We start from the raw sequence: 15,569 nt of genomic DNA, 5'->3' as shown, positions 1-15,569 counted from the left end.
TTTTAAAGGAGGCTAAAATAATTTCTTATGCGACATTTAATTTTAAAACCAACTGTATATCGTTAATACTTTTAAGAGAATCTATATCCATTTGATTTCAAAATCTGTACTTAAGAGTACTGTGTCATCTTCCTAAGATGTTGTGGCACCATTCTAGATTCCAGTTTACCTCCAGTGTTTAGAATGCATACATCTTTAGATGCTACAACCTTTAAGTCACTTTCGTCAGACCACAGATATTGAAAAAGGTCAGTGAACATGTTAACACTTCCTCTTATTAAGAGTATGTCTGAAGATGAAAGTTTATAAAAGAGGAAAAAAAGGCGACTAGGATTTTCCACTAATGTACTTCATCTGTGAATTGTAAAGCTCTATAACTCATCCCATAAAATAACTACTCCTTGTATCTCCTGCCCCAAATCAACATACACAAAAACACATAAACACAGAGCTGGCAAATATGTGAGCTATGCTATCAATAACACTAATATTGTTATTTTTCAAAATTATAAACTGCATTTGCCTAAATGCTTGCCATAGCCTCCAATTGCACTTCCTGTAAAATATGTTATTAAATATAGATGTAATAATTGCGATAGAATTGTGATATAGTGTGATACAAGAATCTCCAAATCAGATTTTCTGGAGAAGTTAGTGTCAATGAACACAATGCAAAACGCATGTTGAAATCATATGTATTTCTGAGTGTAAGATGACAGTAAATACCTTATTAGGACACACTAAGTCTTGTTGTCTGCTATCATGTCTCCACATCAAAAGAACATGCCATACATGGGCACATTAGCCTGGGCAATTTTTGAGGTCCATTCACTTCATATGCATAACTACATTAACAATGGCATTCCTGTCTGTTCTTTTAGTATTAATTTATGGACCTCCTGTACACAGATTTTTAAAGTCTCTTACAACTATAAATACTGTCTGCCTCAGCAAAAATGAACAGTAATTTCCATTTTTTACCTGCTTTTAGTAACTCTTCTACTAAAATCCTCAAACTCCACAGTTTTATTCTAATATTACTGAGTAGGTGGATACCCATTCTGTTCTCATTCTCGCCTCTGCTCCCATAACTTTGCAGACCTTAGCCATAATCCCCGCAACCCACTTCTGCCAACCTTCCTTGAAACTCTAATAGTCTCAGCCTCCTCAGTCTCCTCTCACATGGCAGCTGTCCCATCCTCTGGACCATTTAACTGTCACTGAAAGCATTTTATGGAACTCAGTTGTGTTTTCTTGAGATAGGTGTATGAGCCTGTATGCTAGCATGCAAGATACAGGTGCACTAAGGTTTATATAATTACCAATTATTTCCTCCTCTTCCTAATTCCCCACGTAGAATTACTCATAGGTGTAAAACTAGCTTTTTTACATAAAATAGAAATAAATGGATTCTCTTCATCACCTCTGTAATAAGTCCAGCACCTTGTGTACTCTCTATAAAATGCATAAAATCTGAATCTGAGAATATTCAGATATATAGTAGCAAACTGACATTTAAGCACATTGTTTCACAATAGATACAATGCAATTGACCACAATCAGCCACTAATTACATTAAACTCAAATTTATTGAGCAAAGCTCTCTATTACGATTGCTATATTTTGAGAAGAAAATACGTATCCACCAGCTAAAAAAAAGCCTTCAGTTTTATAAAAACTTATTACCAAAGATGATAAAAGTATTTTCCTAGTTCTGAATCTTTCTTTTTCTCCTCCCTGCACTTTCTCCAGTCTGTCAGGAACCCCTGACAAACTTCAATGCATTGCTGGCATCACTATGCCCTTATCTGTAAGGTTAATTTGTCTTTTTATTCACATTCATTCTACCTTTGCTTTTCTATCAAAAAGTTTTGGAGCCTACAACCTCATCTTAAGACAAAAAATCTCTCACACAAAAAAAAAAATCCTTGTTTATTTTCAAAATCCTTACTTTTAGAGAGACTATGCACTCTTTGTTGCTGGTAAAATGTGAGCTTTTTTACTACAACAGGAAACCAATTGACTGTTTCTCTTTTCAGTCCAGACATCACCTACCCATATACTCAACAATTATTTTACACACTAAAGTGTACGTGATATTCTTGGATGAAAAAAATGACACAGGTGGAACTTTCCTGGAAATGTCTGTAACTAATAAACTCTTACTACCAAAATAAATTTCTTATCATTTTCCCTTATCATTTCTGCCTCCTTCTTCACAATTCCACATATTAAAATAAAACCAACACCACTAGAAGCTCTCTTCCATCCACATACTGGTACTGAAGTAGAAAGCACAGAAAGTTTTACAAAGCAAATTAAAAATCAGTTTCTTAGGAGTAACTAGAACAAAATTCTACCCACTCAGATTTCACAAAGACATATAGACAAATATTTTTATATCTCAATAGAACAAATTTTAAACTTCTATGGAATTATCTTCCTGAAAATAGCCTTGTTGGGAAAAGGCTTTCAGAATTTATGTTTTGTAGGAATTCATGTGTTATGTATTGTGAAATTCTGTCCTTTGCTACTACTTTGCACAGCAAGACCATGTCCAAAGTGTTTACAGTCATGCTCCAGAGTTTCTTGTAAACTGAAATGACCATAGGCCATGCATTTTCAATTTTATGTTTATTAGTAATTTTATGTTTATTAAAAGACATCTTAATTGTCTTTTATCAACATATTCTCCTCAGGTATGTAACATGAAGTTTGTAATCAACAGACAAAATTCTACCCTCACTTTTTTCATAACACATACCATACAGTTTTCTGTAATTCAGTGAAAGCCACAGTAGCAATCTGGACGCAACTTGATGTTTAAACCTATTTTATAGCAATTTAAAGTCAAGGTGTAACTTTGTTCTCCACATAACTTCCTTTAGAAGGAAGCATTAAAAATAAATTAACAATTTTCAAATTAATTTGTATTATCAAAAATTTATTTAAAATATTGTGCATATCCACAAGAATTAGAAAGGATTAAATTAAAAATATTTGCCTAATTATTTTGAACAAATATAGGTTCAAGCAGACACTGATTAAGCCAGAATCATTCTATCCATATGTTATTTCTGGGGGAGGGAGTTTACTGAAATATACAGTGGACAAAAGTGAATTGTGACCTTTCTGTACACATCCAGATATTTTTCATTTTCTAAAAGTGTTGTCAGAAATTTACTACTGAAACAGAAGATGCTACTCAACATTTTATCTCCATTTCAGCCAGTGAGAGTTAGGCTTCAGTCAGGGGGTAAAAATACTATAAAACACCACAGCAGTTGTTGTGCTGTATGAATATAACCTAAAAAAAATTCTAAAATTCCTCTACCAGTGTTTCTTCTTCCTTTTTCCCTAAGAGCCTTCCTACACTGAGACTATGGTATGCACCTCTAGTAAACTTTTGAAGTATGCAGACATGTTCTTAAGCAATCTAGCAGACACACTGGAATTCGCTGCCAATTCTGACACAGGAATATTAATGACTCACATTCCTTTATCTGCCAGTGGTCATTACTGATGCTGCAGGGAATTACACAGTGAGATAACTACCCATACTGTAGTTTCTCCAAAAACACTTGCTGTTAACAGATAACATTAATCTAAATCATGTGGGTTTGTCCAACACTGTAGGGCCATTAACATACATTTCTCATATCTAGATTTTTTGAGTGTCTGGGAAGATTTGAGACTCTGAATTTTCTGACTCTGGTTTTATACATACTCAAAAAAAATCAAAATATAAAGGCTTTTTTTACTTGGGGAACTTCACTGCCTCCACAGTCAGACACACACAAAGCTGCCAGGCCTTAATGCTTCTCAGATTCCCAAGCTTGCAACTCAGCTCTGTTCAGCGCTCTGCTTTAGGGAGGTAGGGGTTTACAACTACCTGAAGTAGCAACAGCTCTGAAAACAGCACTAAACAGCTCTGAAAGAGACACAGCAACAATCTTCAGAGCACCAGAGATGTAGACAGAAAAATGTTCAGAAGAACCATTCTGAAATTTTCTTCAATTCGTTCTGAAGTTCAAAACCCTGATGATTTAATCCTGAATCTACACCTTACAAAATACACACAAATCTTTTGTTCATATTGCATTTCAAAGTGCTTTCTTATGTACAGATTTACAGAGATAACCAAAACATATTCTTAAAAATTATTTTAACTGAAAAATTTTATTTCTCAAGCAGCTCATAATTTTGCGGTTGGTAATTTACACCAGGTTAAATAGATATGGTGATAGTTATGGCTACTGCTGGAACTAAATTATTCAAATTTGCATTAATGCAAGGATTTGAAAAATAAGGGTTGGATAAACCCTGGCTCGTGCAAAGAGCTTTATTACCTGTAGTTTCTGCAGCTAAGTCAGTATGTTTGGAATGATGGTATAATATTTTCATTTTCCCTGACTCTTAATCTCAACTATCAGATTAATTCCAAAGCTGTCACTTTGCTGCAGAGCAAAATGAATGCATCTAGGATGGTTGGGTATGACTAAGTGCCCCACTTTCCCCTAAAACTAAAACTTTAACTGATGGGTGATTTACTTGACACGTGTAATATCATATTTAACAAGTCTAATGTAAAATTACTCTTGCAACAGTATATACTAATTTTCATCAAATCAACTGAAAAACGTCCTAAGGTTGGGCTGAAGAGAGGATATCAAAATTCCTGAAAAAAACAAAAAGAATATAAAAGAAAATTGGAAGCTTTTTTCCCCCCAAAAAATCCTCAGCTTATAGTTCAACCTTTTTGAATACATCACCATTATTAAAAAAAAAAACAACACAGCAATATAATGAAAGGGCTGTATCTTACATATAGTGCATGCTATCAGCACTAATATAAAGACAAATGATACTGTAAAAAATTACCAATAAAGAACAAAAAGATTTTATCTTTAATTTTTTTTACTGCCCACTCTTGAAAGCAATTAATTGAAATTACCTGTTGAAAGATATCAGAGATTAAATCTAATTTACTCTGAAAAAATTCACTAACTATCAAATGTACATGTACAAAAAAGTAAATAATTTCCAGATTGGGCTTCACTGCACATAGCATTTAGGACCTTACTCTGGAACAGTGGGGGTTTTTACTATGAACCGTGTATGTCCACCTGTAAGACTTACTATAACACAACTGCTTTCTGTAATTTAATCACTTTGAAAGATCTGGGGGGTAGTTAACTCTTACAGACAAGTGCTTAGAGAGAAGAAAATTCAGTATGTACTGCATGAATGTGTTTCAGATAGTAGATGCACATAAAAAGTTTTTAAAGAGAAAGAGTGGTATTAGTAGGGAAAAACACACATGTTCCCTAAAAAGCAAATTTTTTTCAAAAAATGAGAAAAATATATAGAAGAAAAAATGGTTTCACTAACACTAAATTACTGTCTTTACATCCTATTAAACAAGAATTTGTCTCAATTACCCCAACATCTGTTATAAGTAATCATTGTCCTGTCACAACTGATCCTGGCCTAGAGATATGATGGTACAGTGGTTCCCCATGATGGTAACTGTCACAATATGCATTAGAAGCCAAAGAACAAGTTAAGCATTATTCACATTTCTAACAACTGCGAATAGAAGCAATATTACAGCAAATGCATTGTCTTTAATAAGTATTTCTGTTTGCCTTTTTACAATAAGCTGCAAACACTTCTGCTGGAGGAAAAGAGAATTTGTGCTTCTCTTCTAAAACATCTCTAAAGAAGTAACAAAACAAAAACTTGAGAGCAGAAGCTATGTAACCAAGAATGAAGGAAGAGCATTAAACAAAGTTACTGCAGAGAATTAATGCAGCAGTTAATGCAGCAGAGAATTTTGAAATGCTGGTATGGTCAGGCCTTTCTCAGTGTGGAAAAGGAACAGGATGCACAAGAATCAACTCAAATACCAAAAAGCAAGATGCAGACTATCTGCAGAAAAATATTTGATTCTACTAATACAAATTAAACTCCTATTTTTCAAAAAGTGGAATACCAGGAAAGACCAGGAATAATGCTTTAGAAGAAATTTATATTTCCTATCTTTCTTTGAGCTTAGTGGTTAAGTGAGCTCAGTGACCCTTGGCAAGATCAGAAACACATAATAATGTACCATATTTGATAGTTCTTAAAGAAATATGCTATGTAGGAATCTCTGAAACATATATGCATTGTTATTAAACAGATGAACCTGCATATAGCCTCTGGATAGTTACTGTTCATTTAAATCAACATGAAAAAACCCAGTTCTTATGTTATGACAAAACTGTATTACTAATCTCTCAGAAGCTGTGGTGAAGCATTGCCATCTACATCACTGAGAACATCCCACCCAATGAAAAACACTGTAGACTAGCAGATTGCTGCTCCTCAATAAAGACTAATGAACAAATACTTTCTTTCCTCAGTGAAAATGTGTTTTACTCCTTCTTAGTGTACACTGAACCTGCAAATGCCAAACATAAAAGAAGACATCTAAAAATACTTGTAATACTTGAGATTTTCACTTCTTGTATTTACAACCATCACATTCTTACTAACATCAAAAGGTAAAGAAGAGCGAAGGTAGCTTTGTCACCTTTTAATTTTGCTTACTATTCTCAGTCAATGTAAATTTAGTTTCTGGATTAAAAGAATAATATATAGTTTGCACGTATACTTGTTGACACATTACATTTATCAGCCCACACCAACACATTAGAGAGTGTGGGGTCTTTCACAATGATGAAGAGAAATAAAGGTATCCCATTTCCTCCCTCTCTCAACTGTGAAGGTTGTATGTAAACCAAAAAGCACTAAGGACCACCACAGGGAACCAGTTCAGTAGCATTAAGCTGGCTTGCTACTTGATGCTAGGAGTCCCACACACAGTGATTTGACAGTGAGACTGGAAGAGCACGAGTTCATTACCCATTTACAACTACTCTAGAAAGTTTACAATGTAGCGTCAATGTTTAGACACTAAACATTGACACTTTTCTGCAGTGCCTTGATGTTAGCAACAGGAGAATAATGGCAAAAAAAAAAAGGAAAGCATATAGCCTTTAGAGGGTGACAGAGAAAAAAACAACAAATTTTTTGTTCCCTTTGTCTCACCTTCTGTGTCCTCTTCCCATTAAAATGAAGTAATGTGGTCCTGCCACTCTTTGTGAAGAATTTCAAGAAAAGCACTAGGTCAAAGTGGGGTCTGGCCCCTTCTAGAAAGTGCAAGACAAAACAGGAGCAAGAGTATGAGCAGGAGCAGAGGGCAGAGCCAACTCCAGCACAGCAGGAACTTTTCTTCAGGCAAGGAGGGCTAATCCTAGATGAAGACACATCTTTCTGTGTGTTTGCATACACCACGCTCACAGGCACTGTCCTGTCTCACCCAGGCCATAAAATAACTATGTCTGTGGAGATTCTGTGTGTGTCCCAAATAAAGTACTATGTGTAAGATGAAAATGTGACTATATGACCTTCAAAGAAATTAGTAAAATAGAAGAACATTAACTTAACACTCACACTATAAATGCAATATTAAGCGGAGTCACATAAACACATATATGACACACAATTTAACTAATACCATATAATGTATACCATTTGCATCTATGTATATAATTATTTACACAACTTAAAAGGTGGTACATATTAAATACCTGAAAATCATAATCTCATTCTGAGAGAAACTATCACAAAAAACTAATCTTTGTGCTCCTTACGCACAAAAAACTAATCTTTGTGCAACTTTTAAAATAAGTGGATTTCTACAACTGCAAAACTGTCCAACATATGGGCCCACTTCCCAATTAATTATTTGCTGGCTAAAGTGTTAAAATGTCCTTGGCTTCACCTTAGACACAATCATCCCAGCTGGTCATTATCTAACTGGAAAGGGGCCAAAGAATCTCAGCTGTCAGTACACAACAAACATGTATGTTTTGTCCTTTTTTCCTCCATTTACTTCACTTTCACAGATCTGCACTTAAAAGAAGGAAAGCTTATTATGCATGAAATGGAAAAATTTTGGTATCTCTTTTACTGCTGTGACTCTGCATATCTGTACTGCCGGTGATAAGTGGGGTGATGAAGAAATATTTTGTATGCATTTATTGAAAACTGATTAATCTAGCCTTACTAAACCTGATTCTGTTACTTTGTGTTTCTACTTACTTTACCACATGTGTGAAAAAACACAGAAGTTTTCTAAAGACAGAGCTGAAACAAAGTTATTGATGGGTCATGTGTCTGCATAGAGTCAGGAACTACTAGAAAAGTAGGAAAATATCCCTCAACCAAGTGAATGTTAGCAGTCAGCTTGTAGCCAGTGTTAACAATCAGCTTGCAGTAAAACTGCAGATCAACAGGTGGAAAGCAAATGGCTTTTCTCATTTGCACATTACTTGTGGAAGAAGCCAAAGGACAGCTGGGAGAAGGAACACATGTAAACAAGGCAGACCTAATGATTTCCCAATTAAAAAGAAGATATTATCTTTCCATTAATAGATAACCTAATTGACCAAACTCCAGCAGTTTCCCCTCAGTACAAGTAAACATAGGTGCCTTTCCTCACTGAATTGTCACATGTTTAGGCCAGCCACTAAGCTGTCAGTTCTTCTTGATTTGTTTGGATACTGTACTCTGTGACAGCTGTCGGAAATAATACATTAGAACAGTTGTTGTAGGTCTTAGAAAGGGCTGGGAATTTTAATTGGACGGGATATTAATTGGGAGGGGGATGTCTTTTTTTTTTTTAATCAAAGTTAAGACAGAAATATTCAAAGAATGACAGATATATTTAAGGTATTTGACCAATGTCTAGTGAGCAAGGCTGGTTTTTGTTTTGACTGTGTTACTTTGTCACAGTGGTGTTCACCATCTTACATGAACCACTTCATGCTTAAGAAAAGGGGCATTAAGAAGAAGAAACAGTAAGGAAGTTGCATAAACAATCTTTTTCAAATACTGGTTGTGATCTAGAGAGGACCTGAAAGTTTCTGAAGAATCACTCAAAAGGAAACTCATTCTGAGACTCTTAGTAGCCACCAGCTGAAAACAAAACCAGGCGTGATGGCCAAGACCTAAGCATAAATGAAAAATAAACTTACTTTCAGCATCAGCACAGAGCAGCAAGCACAGGAGCACCACCACTGGCCTGACTACGTGCATCATCCGACAGCGTGGCACCAGCATGCTTTGGCAGCCTTGTTCTCACTGGCTTAGAAGCCACTGCGAGTCTGTCCAGTCTGAAATTTCAGATGAAGTATTTTCAGAGCCTGTGAAAAGATAAAAATACAATTAGCAAAAACAGACTAGAGTTTTTCTTTTCTTTTTTTTATGTAATCACAATTTGAGGCAAAACAATTTCAAAAGACAAAAGGGTAAGGCAGAAAGGGGAAGAAACATAATTAATTTCAAGCAACTGGTATGTACAAGAAGATCCAAGACACAGTAAATGTGTTACAACACATTTCTTAGTGTCCTTTACCACATAATCAAGTAACTGTCACATCCTGAATCTTTAGTTAGAACTACAGCATGTCCTAAACCAAAGAAACTAGTATGACAAGATTTAAGACATCCCTGGAACTCATGCTGCAAAAAGATAATCAAAGCAGCTTAGATATCTGTAACAAATCCACATGCCAACAGGGAGCTGATGCCCTGGCATCTGGTAAGAAAAACACCACAAAATCCACTTCAGAACCTATTATTAACATATTGCATTGTTCAGCAACTTTCAAAGGTTAAAATTCCTGTTGTGATTTCCTGCACATATCTGAATTATGCCTAATAGAAAAACAGAAATCTGGCATTGAATAAAGGGCTGAGATCTCAATTCAATCCATCTAATTTATTACAATGTGTAATTGAATATGATACACCGGTAGAACTACAGCTCAAGTACCTGACTTGAAAAAACAGTGTTTCATCCTTGTCCAAATATGCCACATGAACAGAAATTAAGGAATATAAAAAATTTTTCCTCCTTCATCAGGAAATACTAGAGATCTCCCTAAGCAGCGTGACATTGGCACTAAAATAACATGACATGCAATTATACTTTCTGAAGGATCAGCAACATATAGGCTTTTTAAATTTGATTCTACCCTCTTCATTACCACACAAATGGCTTCCATGCAGTAAAGATGAAAACCAAGAGGGCAGAGAAAAAAGTATACTAATTATTATTCCACTAAATAGATCTTACAGTTTTGTGGGTGGCATAAAGAGCCCATTTTCAGTACAGAGAAATGCTCAAAAGAATTTACTCAAGGAAGAAAAGACATGAGCAGCTGGTAGAAATCTTACACTATGTTACAAATCTCTTTTGTAGAACTATCTTTTGAATCAGAGACTGCTATCAAAAAATAGAAGCCTAAGAAATCTTCATAGGCAAAATGCTAAAGGCACCAGCTCTCCCCTTTCATCACTACCATCTTCATGCCAGCATTTCAAATGACAGCAAAGTCCATGAGACACCAGTCCTGTCGGACTCAATTTGTGTCTGTGCAAGCGTATCAGAGCCAACTGCTGTGCAATGATTCCAATGCTATCACAAAGATGGAGATGCATGAAACGCACTTTCAAGGAAAAGGTGATTTTTATTTTGCTTCTTCTGGAATGCAGGAGTTACAGGGGAGCCCTGAACTATCTCTACAGGCAGCTCACTTAAGAACAAAACTATTTTTTCATTAGTACACAGCCAAACTAGCTGATATGTGAAGGTGACCAGAGAAATATGGTGGGTCCTAAGTACTCCCTTATTCCTTTCAGGGGCAGAAGCAGAGAGGAAACAATACTACAATACTGAAAATTAATAAAGGGAGTAGAGAAGGGGGGGGAAATGGTGACCACAAAAGTACTTATTTTATACAACAGTTTTTTTATCGGGGCACTGGGGCACATTATTTTCATACATTTCAAGCACTCCCATCAAAATATTAAATGTGGTAGCTAACAGGATAAATATAACTGTCTGCCTGGGGAAAAAAGGAATTTTAAAAACTTTATGATCCTGATATATGAATCTGCACACATCCTCTACAAGCAGTCTGCAAATGAAAGGATGTTTCACAAAACTTGGCAAATAAGATTATTTGCCAAGATTATTTGCCAAAGGGTTGAGAATATAGCTTTTTCTTGTCTTTTTTTTTTTTTTTTTTTTTTTTTTTTTTTTTTTTTTTTTTTTGTGAAACCTTATTCTACTCTCTCATTCTAAATGCACATACAACCACTTGGGAATACTGCACTCTGTGTCTGCTTTGAAGGTAATATTCATTATCACTCAGGTCATGAAATGAAAGTCCTCAGTATTCCCTTTCTTTCATGTTTCCAACAGGCATGGCTTTAGCTAAGCTGATAAACATACCAAGGTTTCCAGGACACTCTTTGCTTGTTGCTTGTTCTCCCTTCTTACCTGCCTGGGCCTTCAAATAAACTTCCAATATTCTAGCTCAGAGAAACATAAGCACTAGACTAAAGATGGTGGTTGATTTATCTTTCAAGTTGAGGATACCCTGTTAATGGAGGCAAGCAGGTGATGGGCTGGTACACTGAGAGAAGCAAGCCAAGAGACATTCAGGTAGTATCAAGGCTCTCCAAAAAAGTCTGCTTTACCCACAAGGAAAACAATCTTCAGAACCTACTACTGACAACTGTATCAACAATGATATATCACGTAGTATATAGGCTTATTTGTAAAAACTAACATGAAGATGCAATTCCTTAAAAGGACTAAATGAAATTACCAAGACAACTATCAACTTCCACATCAAGCCATCTCAGTAGTTCCAAAGTGAAAGACTCATCTAAAGAATTATTAATTCCTAAAATCAAATTAGGTTCCTTTCCTTTTCTATTTCCTCCTGATGATGGTTTGTTATGTCCTGAGCGTGGTATCAAAGACAGTGAAAACACAAACAGCATTTGCAGCACCAGGTTACACTAGCCTTGTCATCAGAGGAACAATACTTGCCTTGCAGAATTAATCCTCAGTGAGGAACTCACTTAGAAGCCCCTATTACAACATTCACACTGCACCAGGGCAGAAAGACGGGATTTCACCTTGGCAGATGATCACAATAACTACATAGAGGTCAATAATTCTTTGGAAAATTTCTCTTTATGAAGCTTTAATAAAAGCTGTTATTATTTTAGGTAAAGTTCTGTAAAACTGCTGTATTAAATAATCAGAAATGACTCTTCCAATAACTCTATTAGAAATTACTCTTTCAATATCTCTAAAAGAGCTATCTACAGAACTAGATAATATATCCAACAATAATACACAAGTAAGTAAGAGGATAGATTTTCCCTGATTAACAGTATCTATTAATAGGATCAGTAAAAGTGCAGATGTGCAGCTCTCCAGAGTGTTCAACGCAGAGACAAAAAAGAATTCTCCTCAGCAGGAGCACGGCAGCTGATAGTACCAGGGCATGGGCACGTGCACCAATTATCCTCAAAAGGATCAACTGGGTGAATGAAACATCTGAACGCTCAAATGCTTCCCTGCAGTCTGTTTACCTTAGTGGCAAAAATAATCTTTTAGGTACTATCATGGTACTCACAAGATGGCTCCTGCTTCAAGACAGTTATAGGAAATGCACACTTGGGGGCAAATTTTAGAAACCAAACCAAACCAAAAAAGTAAACACTGGTTGGTTGGTTTTTTTGGTTTTTTATCAGCTTGTTTTTCCATGATGGAATGTGAATTTAAATGCTTGCTCACAAAGAAATTCAGCACAGCAGGGAAGAGTTGTCAGAAAAGCCTTGAACACGGACACAAAAGAACTCATAACACAGGTAGGGAGCCACACTGACAAAAATAATGAAGCAAACAGTAACTTAAAAAATTTTAGAAGAAAGGGAATATGAAGGGATGAGAGTTCATTTGTGCTACAAACAGGATTTCTGGTTCAACTTTTCCAAAGTGTTAAATTGTTTAGAGATATGATTTTAGTTCATGGTCATCTCTGGTTTATCCCAAGGATTTCTCATAGAAACCCCATATTTTCCCCCATAGGAAAGTAACTGGATACACCTTATATTAAAAAAAACAAACAAACAAAAAAACCAAAAAACAAACAAATAAAGCAAAAAAAATCCAAAAACAAAAACCAAAAATGTTTCTCTAAGAAAACATGGAAGCAAAGATTAAAACAGAAGACAGTGCTGAAATTCAGTTTTTACACTTCATTCATCACATCCTGAATTACACTCCTTTCCAAGCCACATTTTTAATACCATGGAAATGGAAGACAAGAAATACAAAAAATGAATTTAAAATATTCCTAGAACTAGTGATGGAAAGGGTGTAAATACTTCCTGTATTTGCAGATCAATCATGACCCCTCCTTAAAAATAAAATCTAAAAATTTCATGGAAAAATCTTGGCTTCAAAAACCTAACTGACAGCTGAATCATTACCAGAAAGAATAGAAAATAATGCATAAAATAAATTCTCATAAGCTCTTTAATCAAAATCAATTCAGAAACACCTCTGGGTAAAATAATGTCTTTTAAAGAGAATTAAATTTATTTTTCAAAGCAATAAGGGCAACTGGCAAAAGCATAAGTTCCACATTTTGCTTGCACTTTTATTGACTGAACATGATAAATGTTTTCATAGTCAACCTGCTGGAAAAGTTCCATGTTTCATTATGCTTTTAGTCTTAAAAAATCCAAAATACACAATTAAGGAAATCTGAAAGGACAGCTGTGGTGAGTGTTCAAAAGTTTAGTCTTACCTGTCTCTGGATGACAATTCACCCTAATGCTTGTCTATCATTGCTGAATTTCTCAGTTACAGTTATTCCAAGATGAATGAGCACCCATCCTAAAACAGTAGGTTTCTGATGTCATGCAAGCTTTTGAACTACATCACTATAAAAGCACAAATGAGTTGCACTGCTAGGTGGCATTTTGCCTGTATAAAACAATATATCAATCTGATTCTACATTGTAATTCTATTTTAAACTTCAACAAAGATTCCTTGGTTACCCTGAAAAACAGAGTAGATTTTTTGGTAACTGATGAAATAGATTAAACTGTTTAATGAATAAATCAACTCAACAACAGCAAGGTACCTTGAAATCACATCACTGGGATGTTTTTCTCATATATAAAGTTGTTAAAGGTTTCTTTTTTTTTGCTTACAAAAAGACTTATGTTCATATGGAATCTTAAACCACACAGCAAAACCTTGCCTAGCCTGATGTTTATACAGCTTCAGTTCCATTCTAAATCAGGGATTAAAATACCAATTGTAAGCTGGCAGGTGTCTCAATGCTTACCAACTTCCACCATCTTAGTCACTTCTTCAGATCATAGGAACTTTTCTTATGCAGAACATGATGCAGAAACAAATCATTAGAACACTGCCTGACTTCTTAACTTGGTGCCTCCAAATAACAGCTCAAGAAATAAACTTTGTGATGGAAATGGCCGAAGTGCTGAGCTGGAAATAGTCTTGCTAGATGAGAAAAGCATACCATGTTATCTGTCTGTGGATATTAAAGCCATGTATTGTTGAGAATCTATGGAAATAACTTAAACCCTGTTACAAAGCCACAGATACTAAGCAGACAAATGAAACATCTTCCACTAAGACTGACTTCTTGCCTGAATAAACACAAACTCTGACAATACCCCCGTCTTGACTCCTTGTACATTACTTGCATACATTACCCTAAAATATTCCAGCTCTGACTTTGCACATATTAAAGAAATCTAACTCTATTCTGACACTTGCTAAAATAAAAATCAACAGACCTCCAAAAAAAAAAAACCAAACAAAACTCTAACAAACAAAAAACAAAAAAAACCCCAAACCAAGTAAACAAAAAAGGAAGAAATTAAAAAAAACCCAAAAAACAACAAAACAAACCAAAACAAACATCCAAGAAGACAGAAAGATAGACAGAAAAGGGGAAAAACAGCAGCAGCTTACCAAAAAAAAAAAAAAGGCTAAAGTATCTAGGCTACGCTGTTATTTTACTCTTTCTTCAGCAACAGAAGAGAAGCAAGGTGAAATCCACACTAAGGTGTCTAGAATCACCAGGTCACACACTAATGGTGTCCTCCAGGAATCAACACCGGGCAAGTCCTGTTCTATATCTTTACTGATGATTTGGATGAGGGGGTCAAACACACTCTTAGTAAATTCACAGACAACAACAAATTGGATGCCATTGTTGACTGTTGATCTGCTGGAGGACAGGAAGGCTCTGCAGAGGGATCTGGACAGGCTGGATCATGGGCCGAGCCCAGTGGTGTGAGGCTCAACAAGGCCCAGTGCTGGGCCCTGCCCTTGGGTCACAGCAACCCCAGGCAGTGCCACAGGCTGGGGCAGAGTGGCTGCAAAGCTGCCACAGGACAAGGCCCTGGGGGTGCTGGTGACAGCAGCTGAGCGTGAGCCAGCAGTGCCCAGGTGGCCAAGAAGGCCAATGGCATCCTGGCCTGTGCCAGCAATGGTGTGGCCAGCAGGAGCAGGGCAGGGATTGACCCCTGTACTTGGCATTGGGGAAGCCACACCTCAAATCCTGTCCTCAGTTCTGGGTCTCTCACTACAAGGAAGACATGGAAG

At 36.0% G+C, this 15,569-nt stretch overlaps 1 protein-coding gene across 1 annotated transcript in view; it reads right to left on the bottom strand.

Annotated features, from left to right (window-relative positions):
• The window catches only part of PTPRD (protein tyrosine phosphatase receptor type D), a 354,698-nt gene that overhangs the window by 267,652 nt on the left and 71,477 nt on the right, over positions 1-15,569 (bottom strand). The window contains exon 2 of the mRNA XM_058823656.1: positions 9,087-9,254. Within this exon, the coding sequence (XP_058679639.1) occupies positions 9,087-9,171 (85 nt within the window). The 5' untranslated portion in view covers positions 9,172-9,254. The remainder of the gene's footprint in view (positions 1-9,086; positions 9,255-15,569) is intronic.

The sequence above is a fragment of the Ammospiza caudacuta genome, chromosome Z (genome assembly GCF_027887145.1).
Source record: "Ammospiza caudacuta isolate bAmmCau1 chromosome Z, bAmmCau1.pri, whole genome shotgun sequence".
Lineage (NCBI taxonomy): Eukaryota > Metazoa > Chordata > Aves > Passeriformes > Passerellidae > Ammospiza > Ammospiza caudacuta.
This window is presented reverse-complemented; position numbering and strand designations above follow the sequence as displayed.